This window comes from Poromitra crassiceps, assembly GCF_964638095.1.
Source record: "Poromitra crassiceps genome assembly, chromosome: 27".
Lineage (NCBI taxonomy): Eukaryota > Metazoa > Chordata > Actinopteri > Beryciformes > Melamphaidae > Poromitra > Poromitra crassiceps.
In genome coordinates, this window is record NC_139650.1 from 522,501 (window position 1) to 545,745 (window position 23,245).

The window sequence follows — 23,245 nt, forward strand, 5'->3', positions numbered from 1 at the left end:
TCTACCAACCAACCTCCAAGCTTCAGGTAGAAGGAAGGCTGGAATAGAGTCCTTAAGTCACGCCTTCTTCCGAGTTCGGCATGGGACCTAAGGGATTTCAATCCCTATTCATTTTTCTGCTTTTCTTCTTCTATGGAAAAATTACTGGGGAATGAAATCTCTTTGGTCCCATGCTGAACCCGGAAGAGGGCATGACATTGGCACTCTCTTGGGCCATTTCATTTGTACTGGGAAGTAGGGATTTCACAGTTTAAAGGTCAGGAAGTCACCTGCCCTCAGATTTTCTCTGCCGATCTCAGGGGCGCCTCACCAGCCCTGACTTCAAAATCCAAGATGGCAGCTCCGTGCTTCAACAGTAGTGAAAGTTGTAGTAAATACTGTTTATTAGCACTTCTGTCTTATTTGTGTCATTAAAGGTCGTACACACACAGCAGTGTCTATCTTCTATCTGAACATGTTGCTACAGTGTTTGTATGTGCAAAATACAGCTAAATGCGTTGTTTATCAACTGTTATTACTAACAATGGCTAGCCTGGCTAGAGCTAACCCTGGCTGGTTTCCCGACTGTTTTAATGGAACGCGGCCAACTCGGGTGTGAAGTCACTCAACTGCGATATTCCTAGTTTCCAATACAAAAGGAATGCCCCGTTTGTCTCCTCAACTCCTTATACAGTACAACAAGCTAATTCACAGGATATATATTGTCTCCAAATGATCTGAGATATTGAACATATCACACATCATGTTCAGTGGGAGAGATAACACACACAAATGGAGACCTCTGTTTTCTTGCTGAGAAAACCACCCGTATGTTCAGAGGTCTGCAGACTTAGCACCACCCGGTTAGACCTGTTTGTTAGGGACAGACAGACACACAGACAGACAGACAAACGAACAGCAGAAGGGCCGATAGGCAGAGTGAGAGACTCACCCTCCTCACCCTTCACGACCAGTTGTTGCTCTGGTGCAGGCCGAGCCCTGACCGCGGGCCGGGACAGACGGTCTGTGGCTAAACCTGAGAGAACCAGATAGGAGAAGGGAGGAGGGGGAGTGGCAGGAGGCACCAAGGAGACAGGGAAGGGATTCAGAGAGCAAGAAGGACCAAGTGGAAGAGAGGATGGAGAAAAGCAAAGGAACCAGAAAACAAGACAAAAAAGGATAGAACATTCTCGATAGTAAGACATTTAGACACATCCATAACCCCCCAAGCCACCAACACTTTCCACCATTCCAACACCAGATGACCAGGAGACAAATGATTTAGAGTTCTTCAAGTTTTTGCCAGACTGGTCAACTCAGCCGTTAAGTGATGGAAACACAGACACCAAGAGCACCCTTGGGTCCCCAGCCTTGGGTCCCCAGCCTTGGGTCCCCACTTGGCCCCGGCGCTGGATCCAGTGATCTACCACCAGACGCACACGGATGATTATGGCATCTATGTTTTCATTACTTAATGGATTCAATTGACCAACGAGCCAATCTCTCAAAAAATTGGTATATTCCTGTAAGGACCTCAAGTCACTGTTAGAGACTTGTGTTGCACTCGAGTCAAACGTTTTCTGGCTCAACTCGGACTTGAGTCCGAATCCAATCAGAGTTGATTTGACTTGAGACTAGAGAATCAAACTGATAATGGACTTGTACACAACAACAGACAACAAGTGTCTATTAAGTGACATTAAATGAGTTAAACATGACAAAGTGTTTGGTTCGGTCCCATTCTCGGTAATGCTGCGTACTTATTGACAGCCTGCCTGTGCTGCGCTTGTCTCACGCTGCTGTTTCACGAGCCTCAGACATGACATGAACATGGTCAAAGTTGCTTGCATTAATTAACAGCTCAGACAGCACAAACACATTAGTCAAAAGCTTGTGGAAAAGTTGCTGCTGTTTCATTGATTTTCTTCCCATCGAATTACTTTGACATTTCTCGTCAGCGGCAATACAATCGATTTGATGAAAGCTGTTTGATAGCCAGTGGGAAATGCACTTCACTTTTAGACACATAATAATGATTTGTCTGGGTGAGGACATTTGATTAAACTAAAAGGAGCAATAAAAGAACCGTTAATAGTTACCAAAATAACAAAGCCCTTCATAAAGGGACTTGAGAATTGACTTGTGCTCAAAGAGTCTCAAAGTTGACTTTGACTTGCAAAAGACAAATGAACAACATAAATATACGTGTGTGTGTGTGTGTGTGTGTGTGTGTGTGTGTGTGTGTGTGTGTGTGTGTGTGTGTGTGTGTGTGTGTGTGTGTGTGTGTGTGCGCGCGTGCGTGCGTGCGTGTGTGTCTCACTCACCTCCACATGCTGAGGTACACACAGATGGACAGGAAGGAGGCAAAAAGGGAATAATAAAGGTCAGGTTACTGAGTGATGGCAGTTAGCAGTAGTTCTCTAAAAGCTCTTTTTGAATTATACTGTAGTTCCAAAGAGCAGTGGTTCCCAAACTTGGGGTACGCGTACCTCTAGGGGTACGTGGAGGTACTACAGGGGGTACTTGAGAGCAAGGGGGAAATTGACAAATGTACGGATAAATCATGAAAATAAATGAAACGTTAAAATAAATCTGTTCAGGAGGCACTAATATAACTCTTTCACTGCATTTCTTATTTTGTAATGTTATATTCTTCAAAAGGTGCATTATCATTCATTCCTTGCATCATACTGTATGCTATAGCTTTCTCTTGCAGTTTTCTAAGCAAAATGCTGTAGTCGGGTAAAGGGGGTACTTGGATTCGGAAATCAGGGAAAGGAAGCAAAAACAAACAAACAAACTTTGAGAGCCACTGCCATAGAGTATTCAGCTGAGGCTATGACTCATACACTGTGATTAGCATCGGACAACACTCATGAATTAGCAATGCGAGCTAACTGAAAGACTCACCACAGTGCTGACTCATCTCCGAGCGGACGTAGTCTCTGACCTCATCCTCCTGAATTAAAAAAGAGGAGGTGTGTTGAGACTTACAAACACGACAACCTGTGTCCACACACGTGTGTGTGTGTGTGTGTGTGTGTGTGTGTGTGCGCGTGCGTGTGTGTGTGTTGCTTGGTGGTAGCATATTGAGATTTGGTCCCTGGAGTAAGGATGAAGCACTGACCGTCATGCCCGGCTCTCCTCGGTCTCCCTTAGTTCCATCTGGACCCATCTCTCCCTGAATCAAAGACAGGTAACTTAACTTAACTTAACTGAGACAAAGACAGGTATGAGTGCAGCACACACAGTCCACAGAGGGCTCACAGAAGACTCACAGCACATGAATTCACTGGGCCCCAGAGCAAAACACAGCTCATCAATAGAATCCAAAGTCACAACACAAGGTTAAATCAGCAGCAGTGTCTTATATATATAGATACGTCCCAGGGTTTTACTCACTCTTCAAGTCGGGACCCCATGTGGAATCCCCTTCCAAACTAAGATGACGGTCCACAATAAAAGCGGTAATGTGCAATCGGGTCAAAGACGGTGCAGTGTAAAGGCACGGTTTTCATGTGTTTTAGGTAAGGGTCATGTGTTCATGTGTTTTAGGTCAGGGTCATGTGTTCATGTGTTTTAGGTCAGGGTCATGTGTTCATGTGTTTTAGGTCAGGGTCATGTGTTCATGTGTTTTAGGTAAGGGTCATGTGTTCATGTGTTTTAGGTCAGGGTCATGTGTTCATGTGTTTTAGGTCAGGGTCATGTGTTCATGTGTTTTAGGTCAGGGTCATGTGTTCATGTGTTTTAGGTAAGGGTCATGTGTTTTAGGTAAGCGTCATGTGTTCATGTGTTTTAGGTAAGGGTCATGTGTTTTAGGTAAGCGTCATGTGTTCATGTGTTTTAGGTAAGGATCAGAAGAATTGATTGACATGTCGTTTCCAGCCAGAGATAATAGGGAGCCAATGTGCCATCACCCAGAAAAGCACCAAGGCACAGCAGCAGACAGGCGGGACACTAACCTGCTCTCCCCGCTCTCCTGGTATCCCGGGGATGCCGCGGGGGCCCACCATAGCAGGACCAAGCGGCCCTCTCTCTCCCTGACACACAACCAGGACAACATTATAATACAACACATCCATGGAGGCATACACAATTTACCAACACAGCAATAGAGTTTGCTATAACTAGTTTTAGCTACAGTATCTAGAGAACTCATCAGGTGTTGTTCCTTCTGTCTCATGCTGCCCCCCAAAACAATATACTCATGCCTTGCCTTCCTAATCTCTAAACTGATGGCATTTGCTTGTTCAGTTTAAATGTTTGAGTATAAATGTATTTCAGAGAATATCTGTTTTACTCTACGTATATCAGTACGTTTTCTGCATACAAGTCTATACATATATACTGTATCTCTGCATGCGTTTTTGTGTACGTACAGTTTGCTACTTCCATTCACACTATGTTCCAATTATGATACCTGTACAAAGATATCAGTGGACACTTTCAATTTTGCTGTACATTGTGGCACCTCCATCTGGTCTACTAATACACATGTTACCTACAGCGTGTGAAGTGAATTATTTCAAAGGTATATATTATTTTTTTTACTACAATGTACATGTACACATAGATGCACATGTATATGCTACAACTTTCACATGCTTTCTTTCATATTCTCATATTCATCTCATTACATATTGACATTGTTCAATTGTTCAACTTTTTAATTTTATTTATTTTTTTGTCAGGTTTTACTGCTGCTATTTTGCACACCATCTTGATGCTGTAATCCATATGTTTTAAAATTATTTGTTGTCTATTCTGAGTTATATTCCATTTTCTTTGCTGCATCAACCCAATTTCCCACCAGGGATCATTAAAGTTGAATCTTCTCCTGTCATCTTGCTCATAGTAAACAATGAGGAAAATACACCAATGTCTTCAATGGACCTGTACAATATGTTACTCAAACTACAGTAAGTGACCAGCGTGTAGTCAGTTGGCTGTCATCTAGCCAGAGTATGTATGTGGATGGGAGAGGAACACCTTCTGTCCCTGGAGCCCCTCAGGGCCTTTAGCACCAGCTGGTCCCTGAGCGCCGGTCAGACCGGAGACCCCATCCACTCCTCTGGGGCCGGGAGGACCGGGCACACCAGAAGGACCCTGCAGGAAGCACAGAGGGCAACACAGTTAATACTGTATATATGTATTTATATACTGTATGCATTTCAGTGTAGCCTTTCTTCTCAATGTGAGGGGGTGGGTGTAATTTAGTATCTGAGAGCCTGGTTTGCTCCTGAATCCATTCCAGGGTTTGTTGCCGTAGGTGTTGCAGCTGAGAACACGCAGTATTTCTACATGCAGAATATGGAGTGTAGGTATAGCAAGATATCTGCTGCCTTGTCTTGAGGATATGACTCCATTTAGAGCAGCTGTGGTTATGTATACTGTACTGGAGGAGTTGAGGTTAGAAACTCACCCGTTCACCCTTCTCTCCCTGAGCTCCTTTGGGTCCTGCAACTCCATCAAACCCACGGTCGCCCTACACAAGCCAGAGAAAAGCTGTTAAAGCACATGGAGCTGATGATCGGGTGTCGGCAATGTCTGTCTGGGCTGTGAGCATCTGTCGCTCTGGAATTTGCGGTGTGTCCCACACCGTTAGCACTAGTTGTGTCCCACACCGTTAGCACTAGTTGTGTCCCACACCGTTAGCACTAGTTGTGTCCCACACCGTTAGCACTAGTTGTGTCCCACACCGTTAGCACTAGTCGTGTCCCACACCGTTAGCACTAGTCGTGTCCCAGAGCGTTAGCACTAGTCGTGTCCCACACCGTTAGCACTAGTCATGTCCCACACCGTTAGCACTAGTCGTGTCCCACACCGTTAGCACTAGTCGTGTCCCACACTGTTAGCACTAGTCGTGTCCCACACCGTTAGCATAAGGTGACCAGACGTCCCCGATTTTTGGGGACAGTCCCTGAAAATGTCCCCGATTTTCTACTGGCGTCTCCAGCCGATATGACTCTAGCTCTAGCAGGCTCATTCTTAAATCTCATGTTTTGCTGCTTCCTGCTCTTCCAGGAAAACATTGAAAAAGCAATTAGGACTCCTACGAAAATACTTTTTGAGATCTGAGGCTATTCATAAAACATCCGGCACTGTAGGTTCAGAAGGCCAGGCCAATGCTGCTGGAGAACACATTGAAATTTTGTAAAGGGGCACAGTGAATGAAGTGTGTGTGTGTGTGTGTGTGTGTGTGTGTGTGTGGGGAAGGGGGGGTCACCAGGGGCCAATGAAGCCGGAATCATCCCCCTTTATTACTTAATAGGTAATAACATTGGATATTTTAATGATATATTGATTGCCGGACTGGAAATGTCCCCGATTTTCATTTGAGAAATCTGGTCATCTTACGTTAGCGGTACTCGTGTCCCACACCATTAGCACTAGTCGTGTCCCACACCGTTAGCACTAGTCGTGCCCCACACCGTTAGCACTAGTCGTGTCCCACACCGTTAGCACTAGTCGTGTCCCACACCGTTAGCACTAGTCAAGTCAAGTCAAGTCAAGTTTATTTGTATAGCACATTTCATACACAAAGGCAATTCAAAGTACTTCACATAAAATGGTTGACACAAGAAAATAAAAGAATAAAAGAAGAGAATGAAACAGGCATTTAAAAACATCACAACAGAACTTTAAGAAAGAGCATAAAAAGTGCATTAAGCGACAGGTGCAGCAGTTACAAAAAGAGCTAAAAACTAACAGAGGACTCATTGGGTTTGCATAATAGAATTTTTTTTTTTTCTATATTAAATCCCCCGACATCATGATAAGAAACATGATTACACACACATGATTGGAAAAATGTCCACAACCTTTATAATAGTTGCACTCAAGCCTTTAGAGGCCACACATATCTCCTAAAACAGCTGTCAGCAGTTAAAAGCGACGGTAAACATAAAATTCTTTAGTGAGTAAAGTTGGGGCAGATCTGACACTAGTCGTGTCCCACACCGTTAGCACCCACACCGTTAGCACTAGTCGTGTCCCACACCGTTAGCACTAGGCGTGTCCCACACCGTTAGCACTAGTCGTGTCCTACACCGTTAGCACTAGTCGTGTCCCACACCGTTAGCACTAGTCGTGTCCCACACCGTTAGAACTAGTCGTGTCCCACACCGTTAGCACTAGTCGCGTCCCACACCGTTAGCACTAGTCGCGTCCCACACCGTTAGCACTAGTTGTGTCCCACACCGTTAGCAGCACTAGTCGTGTCCCACATCGTTAGCAGCACTAGTCGTGTCCCACATCGTTAGCAGTAGTCGTGTCCCACACCGTTAGCACTAGTCGTGTCCCACACCGTTAGCACTACTCATGTCCCACACCGTTAGCACTACTCGTGTCCCACATCGTTAGCACTACTTGTGTCCCACACCGTTAGCACTAGTCGCGTCCCACACTAGGGCGGCTGTAGCTCAGGAGGTAGAGCGGGTTGTCCGCTAATCGCTTTGGATAAAAGAGGTCGGTGGTTCGATTCCCGCCTCCTCCAGTCTGCATGTCGAAGTCTCCTTGGGCAAGATGCTGAACCCCAAATTGCTCCTGATGGTGTGCCAGCACCCTGCGTGGTAGCCTGCCGCCATCGGTGTATGAATGGGTGAATGTACCTACTGATTGTAAAGCGCTTTGGATAAAAGCGCTATATAAATGCAGGCCATTTACCATTTACCATTTACCACTAGTCATGTCCCACACCGTTAGCACTAGTCGGCCTTGTCAGGGGCTTTTTCAGCGACGTTGCATCGGTGTTGGGCCGTCGGTGAGAGAAATCATTCTGATTGGCTAGTCAGCTGGTAGCAAAGCAGCGCAGGAAAAGAGAAGGCACGCACAAAACGTTCTGCTCATTTTCTAACTTCATCTCATCTGATCATTCCAATACATGGATATTTTCACACAACAACGTGCCTTCAGGAAAGCCGCTTGCGCCTGTCGGTCTATGATTTCACCCATTCAGTGTGGATTCTCCTTATTCTTTTGCCTCCACCTCTTCCTTATTGTACTGCCTCCACCTCTTCCATTCTTCCACAAGCAAAAGAGCAGGCAGGGGCTGACAAACGCCAGTTCCATTTGCAACTTTTTATCAGACATATTAGTACTGTAGCTAGATTATGTTAGCTAACTGGTGGGCGAGATGGTAGGCAAATACTGCTTTTTTTCATGAATCTCGGTCTTAGGCGCAGAAGGTACATGCTAGTTGACCGTTAGCTGTAGTCTTTCCGGTGTGTTCAAGTTCAACTTTTTGCCTCTGAAAAAGGCGGACGGTGGGGCGACGTTAATGCGTTGGTCGCTGCTCGTTCTTTTGGAGTGGGGTTGATGTGTTCCAGGCTTTAGACATTTGGGTGCACTTACAGCATTGTACAAAGACTAGTGTGTGTGACCATGCACTGTACTGTACATTCTGTACCTTGGGGCCCACCAGTCCTTCCTTCCCCGGGGTCCCGATGGCCCCCGACGGCCCGAGCTCCCCCTGCAAAACATAGACGGCAGCACACCAGGTGATGTTCACTCATAAGGAGGAGCTGATCATTATTATGATGCCTGTTTGTCTGCCAGAGTCTTTACCTGCTCTCCTTTTCTTCCTGGCAGCCCTGACCGCCCATGGATCCCAGCATCTCCCTGAACACAAACCCAGATAGGCTGCGTTCAAAAGACATGACGCTGTAGGAATATTTAACCACTGTATGCACCGTCCTTGCACACTGCAGTATATCTTTTTTTTTTACCTCTTTGATTTATTTGAGCAGAAATAAAAAGTCCCAGCGGTGTCAAGATTCTCGAGGCTATGACATGATTTAATTTGAAATCTCACCGTGCAATTTTGCCCTGCTAATTTCTCCTACACCCCCTCCTGCCGATCCCTCTGGCTTTCTCACCAACTCACCTTTTCTCCTTTGGGTCCATCTGCGCCGCAAGCACCCTTGGGTCCTCGGTCACCCTGCAAATACATAAGTTAGTCATTGACAGAGGAACATGGTGGGTGACCTTGCCATGCAGCTGGAGTCGTGAGATCACAATGGCGAGGCAGCCATCTTGTCGCACTCCAAGCTATTGGTTTAACTCGGTCCCAGCAGTGGACCAGACCAATCAGCGTCCAGAGGCAGTTATGGGCGGGATTTAGGTGTGACGGCAGTGAGAAGCGAGCCCGAAGACGGTGATAGCCAGATGGTTCATCCAATCACCTGCCAGGTATTGTTTTAATGCACCTGCCCTTTTCAAAACCATCTGGCATCAGCTTACATGACGGGGCTTGTGAGCTGCAAAAGGACAAACTGCACCAACCCAGCAATTCAGCCTGACAGACAGCCTATCTATAGATCAACAGTCCTTATGCATACTAGGGATGTACAATTACAGTCATCCAATCAATATCGAAATCGCAAAGTGCAATATCCAAATTGCAGGAGCAGCCCGGCCTACAAATCAATATTATCCAGACGTAAGGGAACATGTTTGTTTGGTAAAGACGCCAGTAAAAAAAAAAAGTCACATCATATATATTTTTTTTAATGAAAATGAAATTAGCATTCCCACTAAAATCGGGACTCGTATCACAATATCTGTCAATATAATCACAATATGATTTTTTTTTCATATCGTAGGCTCCTGTAGAAAAGTTACTTCTTGGACTCCATTTCACACAATCCAGCACACCCACAGAGTTGACCTTTTCTCTACCTAATCACCTCATTACACAGCTGAGACCATCTGCAGTGATGAGAGCGATGAGAGCATTTCCTGCTGGATTTAAAGACCTGCTGACCTCATGAGGATCCATGCCTCATCCCTCCCTGCAAATGTTTCATCTGTGTGTACGATTATGCAAGTTTCCTTTGGTTGAAAAATGAAAATGCATTTATAACAGCTTTGGTAAATTACGATTGATTTGCTGTACTGATTAAGTTTCTTTAATGGTAGTTATTTCTTCATTCATAATAGTAATTGTGTTTGAGTTGAATTACCTTTGTTTGAATTTGAATGATCAATGATTGAAACCAGGTACTATGTGTCTAGATTTATATCCTTTATTATCCTTTTTCTTCTGTTGTCGGAGAAACCAGTTCAAATTATCCACCAATAAAACCAGAAAGCAGTATTCCTTTAAGCAAATACTCTTAAACATACACATTTACAACCTTGTGGTCCTGACACTCTGTGGTTATTAAAGAGCCCATCGGCACTCTTTGCAAGAGTAGGGGTGTAACCCCGGTGCCCTGGAGGGTGTAACCCCGGTGCCCTGGAGGGTGTAACCCCGGTGCCCTGGAGGGTGTAACCCCGGTGCCCTGGAGGGTGTAACCCCGGTGCCCTGGAGGGTGTAACCCTGGTGCCCTGGAGGGTGTAACCCCGGTGCCCTGGCCAAATTCCCACACAGGCCTTCCTTCAATCATGACCACCTAATCATGCCTCGTTAAATGACACATTCCGTGATAGCTGATGTGTGGTGAGCGTCCAGGTGCAAACTGGCTGCCGTGCATCACCCAGGTGGGTGATGCTGTTGGATGAGTTGAGTTCCCTCTCCCCTCCCCTGATATGTGAGCAGACCTGGGCATTATGCGGCCCGGGGGCCAGAACCGGCCCTGATGATGGTTCTGTCTGGCCCGGGAGGTCAAAGACAAACAAAACCATTTTACTTATGAAGCTAGAACAATCAAATGAGATGACTTAAACTGGCTGTTTGGAGTGACTTTCAATATAATAAATGCTGAAGAATAAGTGCACAGTATGTCTTCTATAATTTAATATAGTGATACAATTAGAGGTTATGGCATGACAATATTTTTTTGGCATGCGGGAACAATCTATGTTTCTCATGTGGCCCCCCCCAGGAAAAATAATTACCCACCCTTGGCTTTGAGTATGTAGAAAGGCATTATATGAAATTCAATCAATTATTGTGATTCATCAATAGCTGTGACTCACTCAGTTTCTTAAAGCAGCTACGAGCAACTTTTTCGATTGTTATTAAACAGTATAAATTTAATATCAATGCATCACATCTTACCTCTAATAGTCGACGAGACCAAAGCCGTGTGTATCGGAGATTGCTCCCTTGGATGATTATTAAGTCTGTGTCTGTCTAAACTCGCGTCAACAGGGGGCTCTCTCTCTCTCTCTCCTTACCGCCGGCCCGGCTACCCGGAAGTGAAACGCGGAAGTGAAACCCGGAAGTGAAACCCGGAAGTGAAACGGAGCTGCCTGCCTACCCCGTTCGCGCTGCCAAGCAACATAGCATAAACAATGTGAACGCCACGCAGACTCTCGCGAACATCTCTCGTTATATTCTAACAGGTTTTTTGGAAGTTATTTTGTGGTTATGGCCGAAGTGGCTGCTGCAAACCGTTTCATTTCACTTCCTGATCTTCCCTGGCCACAGACAGACTACACTGGCCGATTCACTCGGGGTTCAAGCGAGACTACTCTGCGTTGGTCTCGTCGACTATTAGAGGTAAGATGTGATGCATTGATATTAAATTTATACTGTTTAATAACAATCGAAAAAGTTGCTCGTAGCTGCTTTAATGGCAGTTAAAAATAGCAAACGGGTATCACGCAAAACTATCATTTATTTGAAGATACTGTAAAATAAAGAACAAAATAAGCAATGTAGCATAGAGATGCAGATAAGGGAGTTCTGGGTGCCATTGCAGATTCAAAGTGGACTGATGATACAGTATCTGGATTTGTCATTCTAAATCCTGTGTGTGTGTGTGTGTGTGTGTGTGTGTATGTACCGTATGTATGTATGTATATAAGGGGGCAAGTGGGCTCTGCGATTTTTGTCCCGGAAGTGATGTCACTCAACTGGAAGTGATGTCATTAGTGATGTCACTTGAGCAATTGTGCATTGTGACATCACTGATGATGTCATAGGCATTGCGACATCATCAGTGATGTCATCAGTGATGCGAAGTTGCGACATCATCACTGATGATGTCGCAATGCCTATGACATCATCACTGATGACATCATCACTGATGATGTCATCAGTGATGCGAAGTTGATGTCATAAGAGCTGATGAGCCCGCACAGCGGGCGAGCTGCAGGGCGGGCGAGGCCACAGAGCAGCCAAGCCTAGGAAATATATAAAAGGGAGCAAGTGGGCACCTAATCATAAAAATATACTAGCAAAAATGTTGGGGTGAAAGCCTGGCTGTTGACTCTTCTGGCACCGGGACATTTAAAGTGGAGGTTGTTAAAGGTTGGTGACGTCTGATGGATCCGTATTGCGTCACTCTGCCTTTGAAGATCGGCCTTCCTTTGATTGAAGTGTTTTGATAGAAACACTAAAAGCGATCCTGAAAGCTCTGATGAAAGGCTCTCCAAAGATAGTTGATGTGCAACAACAGAGTGAAGGAGAGCAATGTTCCAGATGTAAAAAAGCAACAATTACTGATGATCTTTGCTTCCTGGCATCCTCCACATGACCCCTCCTCTTCGCTGTAAAAGATGACAGACAAACGACTGAAGATACACACACACACAAACGCGGACTCACAATACCTTGGTTCCTCGCATTCCGAAGACACCGATCTCTCCCTTCTCCCCCCGAAGCCCCAGCAGCCCGTCTTTTCCCGGTAAACCCTGAAAAGAAGGAAAAGACAGAAAGTCATCCCTCGTTCCTTCCACCAAAGACAGAAAACATGATGGAGAACATGGAGGATCCGTGTTCGGATAGAGAGAGGGAAGGAGGAATACAAGACTGACTGATTCTCCAGGTACTCCAGGTTGTCCTGCCTCCCCCTGCAGATACAAGACACAAATAAGGACACCTCTGTTAATGAGAGCAGTAGACTTGTCTCCACAGTGATGGTCCATCCATGCACAGTGATGGTCCATGCACAGTGATGGTCCATGCAGTGTCACTTGCCTTCTGTCCACCAGGGCCACGAGCTCCCACGAATCCATTGGACCCTCTGTCTCCAGGCTCGCCCCGCAAACCCTGATATCACACACACGTACACGCGCGCGCACACACACACACACACACACACACACACACACACACACACACACACACACACACACACACACACACACACACACACACACACACACACACACACACGCACACACACAGAGTTTTAAGTAATTTGAGACTACATATTATTGTGTCATGTTATTTGTCTCTGGGGGGAAAAAACAGTTCCCTCAGGGTTGCACTACCAAGTGTTGCCAAGCAACAGGTAAACTTGCAACCTGCAGTTGCCTGACTGCAAGCAGAACTGTTAGCTACTTTGAAGTTAGCACAGATGATTTCATCTTACCGTTCAAATGTATGGTTGATCAAATATATCCATATAGCTAGGTGCAAACGCAGCCTAATCAATATTACATTTACAGCTGTGATGCGGAGTGATACACACACAGTGAAGCGCCCCGTGCTGTCATACTGTATCGGCATTCGGCATGCTGCCATGGAATGCCTCCTGTCCAATCAAATTGTTCGGCCGTACCTAACTGTTGTATAATGAATGACCTTTTAATAATGTCGTCTACTTCCAACGTAATAACCGTCAGCTACATGAGATCACATCAAGATAAAACAAACTCACCTGCAGCCCTGGAGGGCCCTCATGGCCCTTCAGCCCCTTCTCTCCCTGCACACCTTTGGGCCCTCTGTCCCCCTGGAATGGAAAGAATGAGAAATCTCTGCTAACAAACACCTGCTGTATGAGTATTATACCTGCTGCCAACACCTGCTGTATGAGTATTATACCTGCTGTATGAGTATAACACCTGCTGTATGAGTATAACACCTGCTGTATGAGTATAACACCTGCTGTCTGAGTATAACACCTGCTGTATGAGTATAACACCTGCTGTATGAGTATAACACCCGCTGTCTGAGTATAACACCCGCTGTCTGAGTATGACACCCGCTGTATGAGTATAACACCCGCTGTCTGAGTATAACACCTGCTGTATGAGTATAACACCTGTATGAGTATAACACCTGCTGTATGAGTATAACACCTGCTGTCTGAGTATAACACCTGCTGTCTGAGTATAACACCTGCTGTCTGAGTATAACACCTGCTGTCTGAGTATAACACCTGCTGTCTGAGTATAACACCTGCTGTATGAGTATAACACCTGCTGTATGAGTATAACACCTGCTGTATGAGTATAACACCTGCTGTATGAGTATAACACCTGCTGTATGAGTATAACACCTGCTGTCTGAGTATAACACCTGCTGCCAGAGTATAACACCTGCTGCCTGAGTATAACACCTGCTGTCTGAGTATAACACCTGCTGCCAGAGTATAACACCTGCTGCCAGAGTATAACACCTGCTGTATGAGTATAACACCTGCTGTATGAGTATAACACCTGCTGTCTGAGTATAACACCTGCTGTATGAGTATAACACCTGCTGTCTGAGTATAACACCTGCTGTATGAGTATAACACCTGTATGAGTATAACACCTGCTGTATGAGTATAACACCTGCTGTCTGAGTATAACACCTGCTGTCTGAGTATAACACCTGCTGTCTGAGTATAACACCTGCTGTATGAGTATAACACCTGCTGTATGAGTATAACACCTGCTGTATGAGTATAACACCTGCTGTATGAGTATAACACCTGCTGTCTGAGTATAACACCTGCTGCCTGAGTATAACACCTGCTGCCAGAGTATAACACCTGCTGTATGAGTATAACACCTGCTGTCTGAGTATAACAAAAGTAGCATTTGTATTCTGGTGAATAGTGTGAGGCATGGCGGTGTTCACTGACAGTTTCTCCTTTGTTGCCCTTTTCTCCAGGAGGTCCGCCCACCAGCAGCGTGTCGCCCTGTGGGAGAGGGTTCAGCCGTCAGCACACTGCATCTTAGCCGGACTCACCCAAGAGCCATGACATCAGGGAGATTACACACACACACACACACACACACGTGTGCATGCACGCATGCACACACACACACACATGCACGCGCTCAAACACACACATGCACACACACACGCAGAGCGCCGCTATCCCATTGCCTTAGCTCGCTGACTTGTTTCACAGCTCATTCATTACCGCTGTCTGTATTCATGAATTCCTCCTGCTCACTACAGAATAAATCTCCTCAAATTTAAGCGCCGCTCGCACAATATTTCTCATTTTCTTCTTTGTAGCACACAAGCACATGCTCACAGAGAGAGAGAGAGAGAGACAGAGAAAGATAAAGAGGGAGAGAGAGAGAGAGAGAGAGGGAGAGAGAGAGAGAGAGAGAGAGAGACAGACAGAGACAGAGAGAGAGAGAGAGAGAGAGAGATAGAGAGAGAGAGAGTATAATTCTCATTAGACATTAAGATGCACATACCTTCTCTCCTTTGTCACCTTGCGGCCCCAATTCTCCCTGAAAAAAAGAATTGAGAGCAAGACATTTCCATCATGCGTGTCAGGTTAATTCACTGCTTTGCATGGACAGAGTGCTCAGGGGAGCAGGCCGCCGTGAGGCCACATGAAATGGGGGCCAAAAGGCCTGGCAGTGCTCACCTTCTCTCCCCGGTCACCACGGCTTCCTGGAAGGCCCTGATGAACACGCACGCACGAGCACACGCACGCCCACACACACACGCGCACGCACACACGCACGCCCACACACACGCGCACACACACACACACACAAATTTGCAGTACATGTATCACCATAGTTTCACATGCAATATATCATTATCAAGCCAAAGTATAGAGAGGCAAAGTGACCGCCTACTTCCTGCTTCGCACTGTATTTTTATTTTCCCATAGACATTTCGTAAAATGCTTATAAAAATTGTTTTACTGGTTCAAAGTTTACGTTCAGCAAACGCTATAATCGGGAGAGACCATAGAACATTTCACTCGGACCAAAACTTAAAAAAAACAAAATTTATTTTTCTTCAAACCCGCATTTTTTTTTTACGTTTTGGCCCGAGTGAAATGTTCTATGGTTTCTCTCTCCTGTTTCTAAATATATCTGTACCGTTTGCTTTGAACCAGTAAAACTCTTTTTATAAGCATTTTACGAAATGCGTATGGGAAAATAAATGGCAGATGAAAATCTCTGGTACAGTGCTGAAGCAGGAAGTAGGCGGTCACTTTGCCTCTCTATGGTACATGGGTTGATTATACGAGGATCCAAATGCAGTGAGGGATTGGTTATAAAGTGACTGCAGGTTGAACTGTGTGGTTTCATTTGATTTGGGGATGTTACATCGTGGGGCATTGCACCAGTGTGAGACCTGTAAGCAGTTGAAGGTCCTGCGTTCACACACACACAAGTGAGCATCTAATCACAAGAGTATCACTTTCAGGGACTTTGAAAGAAAGCCTGCAAGCTGTGCTGGAGCGGAGCAGATCAATGCTCCTGTGTGATGTGGATGGAAACAGAAAGACTAGATTACTGATAGTCCTCGATCGCCGTCCACGCCAGCACGACCCTCCTCGCCCTGAGAGATGACAGGACACAGGACACACACACACACACACACACACACACACACACACACACACACACATAAACACACACACACACACACACACACACACACACAATGTTATTCAATATCATCCACACGCAAAGTAAAACCCAGCTTTAGTGGATGGAGGTATGGTGGAGGTCTTACTCTGGACCCTGGGGCTCCTCTCTCTCCTCTGGCTCCTGGGATCCCAACTCCAACCTCCCCCTGGCCAAAGAAGACATGACGCTCCTCTCAGTTTGACAGCATGTAAGCAGCTCTACCAAACAAGAAGGAATTTAAAAGTAACTGTATATAAATATGCTGTATGGCTCCAGGCATAGTCACCTTCTCTCCTTTGCCCCCATCGATACCAGGAGAGCCCTACAAAGCAGGACAAGATATTGATCATATGAATCACAATCCACATCTCTTACCATCTTCTGTCCACCCCCCCCTCTCCTCTCTTACTTTATATGTAAGCTGACAGCACACAACAATGTGCATTAAATTGCAAAAATATCTACACATTACATACTGTATAGGCGAGCTCAATGTCAAAATTCCCTATGAGTGCTCAAAAGGCAGTAGTCCAGCAGGATAAAAAGCCCTTGGCTGAACTCGGCTGTAAACGAACACATCACAGTGTGACAGAAATGGGATATAAACTCACTGCTTGCCCAGGAGCTCCAGGGGGACCCGGAGCTCCGGGATTGCCCGCTCGGCCTGGAAAGCCTGGGATACCCTGGAAGTGAAATCATAATTCTTGAAAATCATAGCACAGAGATCAAGGCTAAACCACACTGTTTCCTGTATTCAATTGCCAGATTGTGGAGATGTGTTAGGCGGTAGATGGGCTGCAGCTGCACCCACCCTCTCCCCCAGCGTTCCGGGAGGTCCTGGTTGTCCGAGCTCCCCTCTCAGGCCGGCCAGGCCGGCGACGCCCGCTGGGCCCTGGGGCCCCGGGGGCCCGGCTGGCCCAGGGAGGCCTGGATCTCCCTGAAATGCAGCAGCAGATAAAGTGCTGAAAGAGTTTGATCAGTGGCCCTGACTGTACTAACTCTATTTATGAAATATCAAAACATGTGTTTTCCTTTGTGTGTACAGTAGAGTAGAGTAGACTAGAGTACAGTACAGTACAGTCCATTAGGGCTCTTCCAAAAAAATTGTTTCATGTAAGTATCATGATTCTTATCTTTGACGATTCTGAATCGATTCAGAACTCCCAAGAATCGATTCTTCTTATTTTTTCATTTTTATTTTTTGTATTACTCTAACTTATTTTTCTTGAAGTCACTGAGAACTGAGAAATACTAAGAAATCTTTATTTGTGCAAGTTTAGCATGAATAAATGTTACCTTTTGTCCTAATCAAATCGGTTGATAAAACCTTTTCAAATATAAAAATTACATAATCTTATCCAGTTTATTCTGCTTTCATGCCATAATTTGCTACACCGCCTTTCTTTTCACACAGCGGACTGGAGTAGATCCTGAAATCCCACTATGTACTGAACCGAGAATCAATTTTGAACTGGGAATCGTCTTGAATCGAAAATAAATTTTGGATCGAGACTACACCCCTACAGACCAGCGTATGTCGTACACCGGGCCGGGCCCTGCACATCTCGGGGCTCTAAGCAGGATAGTTTTGGGTGTATATACAGTACATTTATATTACAATTATTTTAAGCTGAGATACTCTTTGGATTCACAAGTCTCAGCTTTCTTGCCCTTTCTTACCCAACTTCTACAATTCCATGACTGTTTAAGCACCACAGTGTGCAGAAATATGGAAATAAAGAAAAAAGCAGAGAATAACATATTTTCACTGGATGCTGTGTCTTTCGGACACTGGAGCTCTTAAACCCTCTGTAGGTGATTATGTCACACATGGCTATAAATACTCCTGTGGTTCTAATGAGTCCAATTTCATCTTTATTTATATATTTTATTTTGTATCGCTTTTCTGTACTTTTGAACTTTTCAATTGGAAAACTTTTACCTTTACCATATTATTATTACTCTGTAAAGCACTTTGAACTTCCCCCATCAGTGGAGGACATGTGTTATACAAAAGCTGCCTTGCCTTGTGTCAGACAATGGTAATTATGGTCATATTCAAACCCTAAGCCATGTGGAGCACTTAGCACTACATAACAGGGCTTTCTAGCATTTAAAGCCACTTACATCTAGCCTCCATGCCTCTTTGGGTAAGCTACAGTACATGGGGGCAACATGAACAAAATGATTGCCCTTTCATTTGTAAGAAAGGGCTGCATCTTGATAGCTGTCAAGTCTAAAGGTGCACCCTGGATGGATAATCATTTAAAGTGCTTAACGACACAAAGAGACCAATCTAAAAATATTTCCGTGACATCAGGTTCAGTTAGTGAGAGAAAAGCATACTGTAGACCGCGGAATCAAATAACCAAATTGAACAGGGTGAAAAAGAGAGAATTTTATCAGCAAAGAATAAGTCTAATACACCTTATTCGATTGACGTCACTCACGTACGGGCACGGCCACCGCCGCCATATTCTCGACATAGCGCTGCAGCTTTAAGTGACAACCTATGTGAGAGCAGCGTTTATAGGAAGCTAGCCGCCGTTAGCGTTACCTGTATCGTTCCAATTGTGTTCAGATGGTGACCTGCGTTAGGCATGGCTGTAGTAATGACAGCAAAAAAAAAGTCCCCGTTTGTTTCTATCTCTACCGTCCACAGACGTGAAGGGAGCGAGACGGAGGATACGTCAGCAGCACAGGAGATGTGTGGATAGTTAGGAGAGACAGGTGAAACTTTCTGACAGCTCCTCACAGCAAAGTCTGTTCACCTCGTTTTTTCTTTTGTTTATTATTACAGGCATTAACGGCAGCATACAAACAACAACTCTGGGGTTTTTATTGCTGTCATCACTATCGCTATTTTGTAATGGAACAGAAATGACAATGAGGCCGTTACTATAGTTGTCAGCTGCAGGACGGTATGTCAACAATATGGCGCTGTCCGGGGTTAGCGAATAAGGTCTATATGACAGTAAAAAGCTATAGATGCGTTACTTCCGGTACTGTGTGTGTGTGTGTGTGTGTGTGTGTGTGTGTGTGTGTGTGTGCGTGCGTGTGTGTGGTCATGGGGGAAAATGGGAGGATTTCCCCCATGCTGACCCATTGACCACACGTCTGACTATGACGAGACACCGCCTGAATGTATGGAATGTGTTGAATGATATTATGGGTAGAAGAGCTTTTGACTCATTACCATACTGTTCTTTACCCTGCTGTTCTCTTTGATCAAATTTGATTTTGTTCTGATATTCATCCATCCAGGACTAGAACAGCCACTGGACTACTTTCGCTTTGCCCTAGAACTAATGCAATGAGAAAGACTGTATTATATACAGCCTTTTCCTTATGGAACACACTTCCTCTGGATCTTCAAAACATTCCTGGGAAGATAGAATTTAAGAGACGAGTAAAATCACTTTTTACTCTGCACCTCTTTTACCATTACTATTCGGTTATCGAAACTCCTACCTACCATGGAGCAAGCAGCTACATGGTTGGTGGTACCGCTACCTATTCTTCTGGATGTGTAGTTTCCACCACTAATATCAGTCCAGAAGCTCAGCTCCGGCTTACAAATTGAGCGTGTGAGAGCTGGTCAAAAACAGACCTCTGCCATCTTCATCCCACAGGGGGCCCCTGGCAGCTGCGGGGCCCTAAGCAGCTGCTTAGTTTGCTTATAGGGAGGGCCGGCTCTGTACAGCACGTCACTACTCACCTTTAAACCCTGAGGCCCAGTCTGACCGGGAGGCCCGGCCAGTCCTACGCCATGTTCTCCCTGCAACACCAGGTTTGTCATCACCATCACATACACTAGATATGATAGGCAGCAGATCCATAAATAACAGATTTGTCATCTCTGTCACATACACTAGATATGATAGGCAGCAGATACATAACATGACAAACATCCAGCTCACCTTGTCTCCTTTGGGCCCAGGTGATCCTTTTGTCCCCTGGGTGAGAGACAAATGGGCAGTGTGACAAGAATTGAAGATTGAGCAATTATGGATTTTTGGAGGCCAATACCAATATAGATTTCTAGGAGGAAACAAGAAGCTTAAGGGGTCTAAAGGTCGTGCTTCAACACCCTTAGGTGTGGTATAATAAGCATATATCACGGTCTGAAGTGATCTATTGCTTTCATAAAACGGTTACTAAGTATGGCAATATGAAAATTATTATTATTATTATCATATTTAAATGTCTTAAATCAGTGTTTGGACCTGAGCCCCTCTGGCTCAGGTCCAAACAGCTCACCTTCCTATCAACTCTCCCATAATGAGAGCCAAGAAATGAGGCTGAATAAAGTTCACACAGTGTTCAGGGCAGTGAGTGGCTCTAACTGTGGTATATTTTTATGTGGTATATGCTAAATACACCACAGCTGTGAGCCAATCAGATTGCTTGATTTGAGAGAGCCGTTTTAGAATGTGGGTTCAAATCACTGTTTGTGTTGCGATTGGCATTGGAGAGTAGCGAAGCTGACATTCAAATATGAAAATGTCACATATCACTTTAATGTAAAAACTGGCTGGTGTTGAAGTCATTGGTTACTGAAAAGTTTACTCACATCCTCTCCAGGCTCCCCGTCTTCACCAGCAACACCCTAGTTTGATAAGAGATCAAGTCGCTGTTAGCCTGGTGACTACTGTGTTATGCTAACCTGTATGGTGTGTAGTTAACACAATGATACTCACTCTTTCTCCTTTGATGCCAGAAGCACCTCTGTCTCCCTTCACACCCTGAACAACAACAACAACAACAATATCCACATTGGTTGTTTTTTTAATCACCAACTGATGGCAATGCTGTAATAATGTCTTAGACTGTTTTCAATAATGAAGACTACTTCACTAGTCAATGATTGTTTATCCATCCCATTCACTATTCCATGGTTCCTTTCCATTCATCTCTATCTCCCCTGCAGCAACGCCCTCAGGTTACATCAGCCATTCATAAATATGCACGCCCTCTTTATCCCTGTCCAATCAATGTCTCCCACGCTTTCCCTCTCTTCGGCCGTTGGCCAATCACCTAAATGAAGTTCTATTTAAGACTCTTGCAAGTCGTAACTCACCCTGTTTGTTCACCCATATAGCTGCTGTTCCTGCGTAGCTGCTGCTTCGCCCCTCCTCCTCCCCTGAACACCACCAACGTCATGACTCCAGTAGAACTCCCTATGGGGGTTCTCTATCCTATAAATCACTGACGTCCTCCTCTCGGCTCAGAGGAGCGTCATCATACCATGGAGTCATTCGCCAAATCTAAGTGTTGTTTGTTTATCATTAAAGTTTATCGTACTTTCCTTCTAGTCTCTCATTATTGAAATGCTGATGATGTGATCAGACTCACCTGTAAGCCAGGTAGACCTCTCTCTCCTGTGATCCCAGGCAGTGTCTGACCAGGAAGACCCTGCATCAACCAGAACCAGCAAATAACTGTAAACTGGGTTGTAACAGCTATTTCATTCTGCTTCATAATATGTACATTTTCCTTCTTTTTTTGTCTTTCAATTGTACTTTGTACTCATAGTACTTACCAGACTATAGTTTATTGGACTGTGCATCTATCTAACTTCTCTATTTGTCTTCATGCCATGGATGAAGTCAATTAAAAAGACAACGGCTCATTTAGCTACATACATAACTGCAGGGCACTTGGTAGAGTGCATACCTTCATCAACCTTTCTACAAACTTTTGCGGTGTTACGTGAATCCGTTTGGAAGTTAGCTGCCTTTTTGTGGTTGGCCACGCCCCCTTTTGGCCAGTGGGCGTGGAAAGTTGATCAGTTCTAAGTTGACCCATGACCTACTTTTCTACAAAGTTTCGTGCAAATCCGTTCCTAACTTTTTTGAGATATATCCTGCGGACAAACACACAATAATGACAATAACAATGACTGACCCTGTCTCCTTTTTGTCCAGGGGGTCCAACCACAATCTAGACGAGGAAAGAGAAACAGAGAAAATAATGGTTATTCCTGTACAGTAGCTCAAAGGCTTAATATTCGTCAGATATCATGTCTATCCCAAGTGCTTGTCCAGCTGTCAGACATCAACAACTACTGTATCATGTTGTCTGCAACGGCACATGTACCCCTGTTTGTCAGGGGTGGAATGGTCCACTCTTTTCAGCTGTCAGAAGGCAAAAGGATTTGTACGACAACCACTTGTTTGAGAAACGTGTGTTTTGTGTTCCTGTGCCTATTCAGTTTTACTTGGCAATATTTGACAGAAACAATTAGCCATTATGTATAGCTGTGCTGGAAATAACTCAGGGTGATGTCATCATGTCTACATTTGGCCAGTTATCCATGGGCCAGAAACACAAGACCAATAGCTGTTTTTTTTTTTTTTTACAGTGTTAAAATATTTTGGGATGTAATACATTTTTACTTCAAGGATTGAACTCAGATAGATGCAGTATATTTTACAGTGGTATTACTGTACACTGGATAGATGCAGTATAATTTACAGTGGTATTACTGTACACTGGATAGATGCAGTATAATTTACAGTGACTGTACACTGGATAGATGCAATATATTTTACAGTGACTGTACACTGGATAGATGCAGTATATTTCACAGTGGTATTACTGTACACTGGATAGATGCAGTATATTTCACAGTGGTTATACTGTACACTGGATAGATGCAGTATATTTTACAGTGGTATTACTGTAGTGTACACTGGATAGATGCATTATATTTTACAGTGGTACTACTGTACACTAGATAGATGCAGTATATTTACAGTGGTACTAAACT

At 44.7% G+C, this 23,245-nt stretch overlaps 1 protein-coding gene across 1 annotated transcript in view; it reads right to left on the reverse strand.

The window, feature by feature from the left end:
• col7a1 (collagen, type VII, alpha 1) overlaps positions 1-23,245 on the reverse strand; it is a 110,099-nt gene that overhangs the window by 6,288 nt on the left and 80,566 nt on the right. Inside the window, exons 87-114 of the mRNA XM_083661940.1 lie at positions 22,381-22,416; positions 21,829-21,888; positions 21,174-21,218; positions 21,047-21,082; positions 20,394-20,429; positions 20,192-20,251; positions 17,285-17,410; positions 17,085-17,156; positions 16,760-16,795; positions 16,580-16,639; positions 16,358-16,402; positions 15,471-15,506; positions 15,295-15,330; positions 14,724-14,780; positions 13,533-13,604; positions 12,848-12,919; positions 12,685-12,720; positions 12,481-12,561; positions 8,864-8,917; positions 8,545-8,598; positions 8,387-8,449; positions 5,402-5,464; positions 4,969-5,085; positions 3,942-4,019; positions 3,107-3,160; positions 2,890-2,938; positions 2,304-2,312; positions 932-1,015 (exon numbers count right to left, since the gene is read on the reverse strand). Of these exons, the coding sequence (XP_083518066.1) occupies positions 932-1,015; positions 2,304-2,312; positions 2,890-2,938; positions 3,107-3,160; positions 3,942-4,019; positions 4,969-5,085; positions 5,402-5,464; positions 8,387-8,449; positions 8,545-8,598; positions 8,864-8,917; positions 12,481-12,561; positions 12,685-12,720; positions 12,848-12,919; positions 13,533-13,604; positions 14,724-14,780; positions 15,295-15,330; positions 15,471-15,506; positions 16,358-16,402; positions 16,580-16,639; positions 16,760-16,795; positions 17,085-17,156; positions 17,285-17,410; positions 20,192-20,251; positions 20,394-20,429; positions 21,047-21,082; positions 21,174-21,218; positions 21,829-21,888; positions 22,381-22,416 (1,627 nt within the window). The remainder of the gene's footprint in view (positions 1-931; positions 1,016-2,303; positions 2,313-2,889; positions 2,939-3,106; positions 3,161-3,941; positions 4,020-4,968; positions 5,086-5,401; positions 5,465-8,386; positions 8,450-8,544; positions 8,599-8,863; positions 8,918-12,480; positions 12,562-12,684; positions 12,721-12,847; positions 12,920-13,532; positions 13,605-14,723; positions 14,781-15,294; positions 15,331-15,470; positions 15,507-16,357; positions 16,403-16,579; positions 16,640-16,759; positions 16,796-17,084; positions 17,157-17,284; positions 17,411-20,191; positions 20,252-20,393; positions 20,430-21,046; positions 21,083-21,173; positions 21,219-21,828; positions 21,889-22,380; positions 22,417-23,245) is intronic.